This window comes from Mustela nivalis, assembly GCF_964662115.1.
Source record: "Mustela nivalis genome assembly, contig: HAP1_SCAFFOLD_2172, whole genome shotgun sequence".
Taxonomy (NCBI): Eukaryota; Metazoa; Chordata; class Mammalia; order Carnivora; family Mustelidae; genus Mustela; species Mustela nivalis.
In genome coordinates this window covers 5,318-11,565 of record NW_028134493.1, presented here as the reverse complement: position 1 = coordinate 11,565, position 6,248 = coordinate 5,318, and the positions used below count along the sequence as shown (strand labels likewise).

The following is a 6,248-nucleotide window of genomic DNA, read 5'->3' as shown; positions in this document are numbered from 1 at the left end:
TCTCTGTCAAATAAATAAATAAAATCTTTTAAGAAAGAAAGAAGGAAAGGCTGGGCTTCTCAGGAGACATCCACCTAAGAAACATAAAAGGGCGGCTGCCCCTCAGAGACAGAGAGGCTTGCAATAAGCCTCCTCAGGTTATGACGCTAGAGTCCACCCTCTAGTGACCAGGGTGACATTTAAGGAGCTAAACGCTCTGCAACTGGGCAAGCACCAGACTCAGCCAAAGGCTACGTGGGCAACATTCTGACCCATCCAGAGTGGTCAATCCTGGGGTTACATATGTGTCATTTAGTCTGAACACAGAATCCCCTTTACAGATGAGAGACTCGCCCGAGAAAGACGAATCCACTCACACCCACTCCTGATTCGGCCCAACTCCAGTCCCCACGCTCTTGATGACCACATGTGTCACCCGCCTTGGCCATGTCCCGGGACCCCCTGCCAGGCCTCGCACGCTCTCTGCAGAGCACACAGACACAGGGCACGCCGAGCTAAGCTGCAGTTACTTTATTACAGCGAGCCTGAGAGAGACTGACAGAGGTGAGGACCGGTGTCGGGATTCCAGCTTCATGTGTGAAGAACAGAGCCCAGACTGGGCATCCGGGGCAAAGATTCATCTCCCCAAAGAGGCCACGGCATCCTTCAGTGGGGCCAAGGCTTCCGAGAAGCACTGGTTGCTGGTGGTGATGGTAGCCTGGGAGAGAGTAAGACGAGGGTGTACAGAAGACCTGAGCACCAGGCAGAGTGATCCGTCCTCCCGGGATCACCCCACGGCCCATCCTCTGGGTGAGCCCGTCCTCAGCTCCAGCCCCAGCAAGAGCATCCGGCCCCCAGACGGATGGCTGGAAAGGGAGCTGCTATCTGTCAGAACGGGATAAAGAGGACTCCCTGGTGGCCCATACATAGATGTCAGAAGGGAGTCTGAACCCCCCAGTGAGGGAGGCCAGAGGTTCAGGAGGTTGTGATGGAGGCTGGGCCTGAGCGAGGAGCAAGGGGGCTGAGGCTGGGTCGAGGCCTCCTGCCCCTGCCTGGTATGTGGCAGGTGTGGGGCCGTGGGGGGTAGGGGGTGTGGATGCCGAGGCAGTGAGCGGTCTCCTGGGCCCTGTGCGCTTCTGTGAACCCAGCACATTCTGCTTCTTCACAAACCTCGCCTTTGGCAGAATCGGCACTTCGGGAAAGACCGAGGGAGACACAGACTGATCCAAATCTATCTAACGCAACCAGAACAATGATGGAGAAAGACCACTCCTCAGGGCTGCGCTGACCAGCCCGGGGGAGCGGCTGCCTCAGGGGCCCAGGCCTGAAACAACGAGGGCCCCCTCCCGGCTTCAGGCCCCAAGATGAGGCAGATGGAAGTGGGACTCGGAGCCAAAGAACAGCCATCGAGGAGAGCAGTGAAATGGGCCGAAAACCAGAAGCCTCCCAAGCCAGGGAGCCCCTTCCTAAGAAGAGAGTCCAAGGGCAGGTGGTTGGGTTTCAACATTCCGGGAACAGAGCTGAGCGCGCTCCCACAGCTGCGGGAGCGGAAGGAAGGACCCTTGCCTTCCTGCCTGGGGTGGCTCAGACCTTAAGCGTCTGCCTTGGGCTCAGGTCATGATCCCAGGGTCCTGGGTTCGAACCCCACATCGGGCTCTCTGCTCAGCGGGGAGCCTGCTTCTCCCTCTCCTACTCCCCCTGCTTGTGTTCCCTCTCTGGCAGTGTCTCTCTCTGTCAAATAAATAAAGAAAATCTTCAAAAAATCAAATCAAATGAAATCAAGTCCTACTCCTGCAGTGCTGGCTCCTGTAAAGTAGGGGGGAAAAAATCACGTGTCAACACACTTTCTGTGTTGCACGGATATCAGTGCCTGATTTTCCAGCTGTGTGTCAATTGGCATGAAAGGGACACATGTGGTAGAAGAGGCTGGTGTGCAGGCGGCGGGCGGCTGCGTGTTCTGTGTGCCGTAGGGCAGAATTTTCAAGCATCATAGCTCTTATCCATCCTGTGGCCCCTGACTGTGCCTTTTGTCTGTCTGTGCGATGTTACAATACACTGCCTGCGTGTCTTGGGGCGGAGGGGGAGGGGAGGGGAAAGGTAAATTACCATGACAATCAGATCCAAGCCCTTGGCCACAAGTCCCTTCTCATTGTAGCAGTCCTGGATTTTTTCTAAGGCTTCTTTTTCTGGTTCAGTAGCACCTACTACATCAAGGTTGACGTCCAGCGGATACCTCTTTCCAATGGCCAGGGAACCAAAGGTAGAATAAAAAATGGGGCAAGATTTCACTGAAGACACAAACAGAAAACACCTCAATGAAAGCATCACCAGGGTAGGAAGCTCCTGTTTCCCCACTCCCAGGACTGCTCACATCCCAGATGGAGAAACCAAGACACTCTCAGCAGAAGGGAACAGCGTGAGGGGCCCTGACTGCTGCCTCGAGACGTACCAGCCTGCCTGCTTCTGACCTTCCGTAAGCCCCACTACCCCCAACGAACTATCCCCTACTTTGTGCACAACTACGGACCCCTCCATCTCCAAACCTCTCCCTCCACTCTGTGACTGGAAACCTCAGGGGGGCTTATGCAGGACTCCTGGGCAATGACCTCCCAGCTGCCCCGTAACTTTGTCCCTAGAAGCTACTTGGAGATCACCATGGGGGATGAAGGAGTGAGATAGAGCGGGACAAGGGGCAGGGAAGCTATCTGTCCCTCCTTCCAACTCTCACCCATCTCGATGCCCAGCTCCTGGGTCACCAGCAAGGCCAGCATAAGCAGTGTCCCCTTCATAGTGTCAGCCACCAGAATGTTCTGCTCAGGGCAGCGTTTCTGCGGCTTTATAAACTACTAGCTCCCTGAGCCTCGCCCAGACCCCTCCTAGGTGCTCCAAGGGCCTATGGGCAGGACCTGGCACGTGTGGCTCCCTCAGCCCTTGGGCTGAAAGCCTCCTGGAGAGGATGTGGTTTTTTCCTTTGCCAAAGACCAACTAGAGCTGGCATTTCCAAGTGACTCCATCCTGAGCCAACTGCTCTGTTGTCCCAGCCCCAGCATTGACCCCTGTGGCCTGCGACTCATTCCACCAACCTATCCTAGCTTCGAGTGCATTATACTCCCAATCACATGAGGTGTCAAGGACAAGTCTATGCCACTACAGGTTGACAAAAGATCGGCCAGCCTTTCCTGTGCCTACGTTGAAGTCCTGCAGATACCTATGGGGTGCTGAGCCCAACTAGACCCTCTTGACCACCTTCAGTGCTGCAGGCTCTGGACTGAGCCCCAGGGATGCATGGGCACCATTCTTGGGCCCTGAAGTACACCCTACCAGGGAAGTCTCGGGACTCCTGGCCATTGCAGTGCTCCTCAAGGACTGATAACACTCCTAACGTAAGATCATGTCTCCTGTTCCCTTCTTGCCCTTAAAGAAGCAAATTCCTGGGCACCTTCTGGACTTCCAGTGGGTCCAGCTTTGGCCCTGTCTCATCCCCTTCATAGGTGAACCTGGTCCCAAGAGGAGCTTGGGCTTAACAGCCCATCCAGAAACACTGGTGAGTAGTTGCAGAGTTGTACAGCTTCTCACCCATGCCCACCGTGGGCTGGAGCTCTACAGACCAGAGGGCGAGGCCAACCAGAGGGGGCACACCATTGGCTTAAACTCCCTCAAGAGTTAAATTCAACCTTCTACTCTAGCAAAGTGGTTTATTGGCACAAACAAGGCGAGACAGTCCATGAAAATTCTGGAAGGAAAGCTCCCCAGGGGCCAAATCTGGAACAATTTAAGCAACCATAGAAATGACATAGTATTAGATGATAACCCAAAGTATAAAATTGTATCTGTGAGTCCATACTGATTAAATAAATGATTTAATAAACAAGTAAATGGAGAAGACACAGATACTCCTCACAGAAGCATTCCAAATAACACACTTAGATACTCTCTCTTCAGGAACCAGAGCTCATTGCCCTGTCCTCCTTTTGAGTAGGCTAGACTTAGTAACTCACTTCTAGAGAGTAGGGAAAGAAGGAAACCATGCAGAAACCTAGCAAACCCAACATGAATCAAACGATCAAGGCCAATACAACCAGTGGTGAGACATACTGATGTCACATATGCCACATGTGATGGCACTTCCCCTCTTTGGTGTCTCCTTCAAAACCCAAGGTCTGAACCCCAATCCAAATTAGAAGAAACAGAGCAGCCAAGTCAGTTTGGTGGACATTCTCTAACACCTGGCCAGTCTTCAAGACCATCATGGCCACCACAAACAAGGGAAGACTGAGAAATTGTCACAGATCAGGAGAGAGTGGGGAGACATGACAATCAATGCTGTGTTTAGGATGTGGGTTGGATTCTAGAACACAGAGAGGACATTAATGGACAAATTGGTGGAATCCAAATAAAGTTTAGAGTTTAGTCAGTAGTGGTACACCAATGTCAGCTTCTTGGTTTTGACAAATCTTCGCAGCTTTTCTGTAAGTCTAGAATTACTCTGGATAAAAATGAATTAAAAAAAAAAAAAAAAAAAACCACTTGCATTAGTAAAGGATTGCATATACTGCAAGACCTTGTCCAGAAAGTTCCCCCAACCTCAGCAAATGTCCCCGCCTCTGGAGAGATCTCAGATGGTTTTGTGGCACCCAGTGGGGTTGGACGGACATCAGCATCCTGTGTTACTCCAGCACCCCAAACTCTGGCTTCATCACCTCCGAGAGCTGGGGAGAACTTGAAGGAAGAGCCTAGTGAAAGGTATCAGACCCTGCCCAGGTGTCCCCACCACACTGAAATTCGGTCCCGCAAGCATGTCCACTCGGGGGCCTATGGTGCTCACCTTCCCAGGCCAACAGGTGCCCAGGAACCTGAGAGACATCTGCAATGGCCTGAGTCTCTCGTGAGATGCCCTCACAGGCATGGCCTCTGGGCATCAGGACTGGAACGGTTCCACGGCTCCACCTGACAGGGGGAGCTCGGGACTCAACACCCTCTTCGCCAAGAGCAGTTACCGGATGTGAATCCTGTTTGGCATAAGGCTCTGACTGGGGTCAAAAAACGCGTGCCCTCCCTTGAGCTCTGGGCTCCAGTAACCTCTTCTGACCCGATGATTCAGAGTAAAGAAAGGCCAGGCAGGCACTGCCAAAGCGAGCCCAAGCAAAACCGTTCTTGGTGATCGGCCCGGCAGAAGTAGGGGATGCCTTGCGTTCCTCTAGCGAACATTCTTGAAACACCTGCTATGTGTCCGTGTCCGGGGGACGCAGCACCACACCCAGCCGAGCCCCCCCTTTCCCGGAGCTCGTTATAGATCTGAGAGAAAGTGAAAGACAATGGATGAGTGCCAGGGAGAGCCAGGGAGGGAGATGAAGTCGGGGAGGGCAGTGGGGCGGGGCCAGGCTCCAAGGGGTCAACCCCGTGGCAAAGTCTCGCTGATATGGTGACATTTGAAGAGACCTGAGCCATCAGGCCACGTATCATGTTCTTGGAGGAAGAGCCTTGCAGGCAGCAGGGGCAGCTCGAGCCAAGGCCCTGCTGCAGGGGTACAATCTGGAACACCAAGCAGCCGGCCCTGGGCCCGGTCCAGAAGCAGCAGGGTGACCAGGGAGTGGGGACAGAACGGCAGGGAAAGGCCCCAGGCCTACAAGGCACACAGGGACTGTAGGCCGGAGAAGGAGCCTGGCTTTTCCTCGCTTGCACCTCTGGAGACAGAGCGGTGTGGACCGTGTAGAGAAGCTCAAGAGAAAAGGCTGGTAGGGGAAATGCTGTTTCTGAGGCAGACTGAGGCGCCCCCAGAGAAACCAGGTGACAGGGCTTGGTCAGCATGGAGGGGAAGATTCAGGGCTCCAGATACAGACCCCAAGGACTGGCTGAAGGAAGGCCACTGAGCAGGTCAAGGACAGAGACGATGCTGCAGGCAGGGGCTTCCTCGCTGTGAGACCATTAGCTAAGCACTGGGCTTCCTGAAGAATCCCTCAGCTCTGACCAAACTGTCTCTAAGGTCACAAGTAATGAGAGGCTGACATCGGCCATCATTCGGGAGGCCTGATGTGGGAAACTTTTGCCCCTTTTCCCAGTCAACCTAGGAAACTGCAGTTCTGAAACCTCTGGTGTCAGCTGACACTTGGACTGAGCCCTCGGATGGGGAAGAGAGGTCAAGTTTGTGTCCTTTGTTGACTCAGGGACTTAGAGTGTCGCCTACACATACACCTCCTCCCTCCGTGGCCCCCGGGCAAGTCCAGGCTGCAACCAGGAGAGAGGCCTGGCAGGGCCTCCTGGGAGAGGAC

General features: G+C 54.0%; 1 protein-coding gene across 1 annotated transcript; it reads right to left on the bottom strand.

Annotated features, from left to right (window-relative positions):
* Nucleotides 1-495: 495 nt before the first annotated feature.
* LOC309858317 (major allergen I polypeptide chain 2-like) lies at nt 496-2,790 on the bottom strand. Its single transcript, XM_082750995.1, has 3 exons — nt 2,708-2,790; nt 2,086-2,267; nt 496-697 (listed from the first exon to the last, which is right to left on the bottom strand). The coding sequence occupies exons 1-3, from the start codon at nt 2,766-2,768 to the stop codon at nt 617-619; spliced, it is 324 nt and encodes a 107-aa protein (XP_082607121.1). The 5' UTR covers nt 2,769-2,790; the 3' UTR covers nt 496-616.
* Nucleotides 2,791-6,248: the final 3,458 nt, after the last annotated feature.

Bases quoted from the DNA above. Each gene is read 5' to 3' on its own strand.
- LOC309858317 (XM_082750995.1), bottom strand. From the start codon at position 2,768: ATGAAGGGGACACTGCTTATGCTGGCCTTGCTGGTGACCCAGGAGCTG. The intron at 2,268-2,707 runs GTGAGAGTTGGA...TTGTGTCTTCAG, and splicing joins GGAGCTGGGCATCGAGATGG to TGAAATCTTGCCCCATTTTT. The intron at 698-2,085 runs GTAATTTACCTT...ACTCTCTCCCAG, and splicing joins GCTTGGATCTGATTGTCATG to GCTACCATCACCACCAGCAA.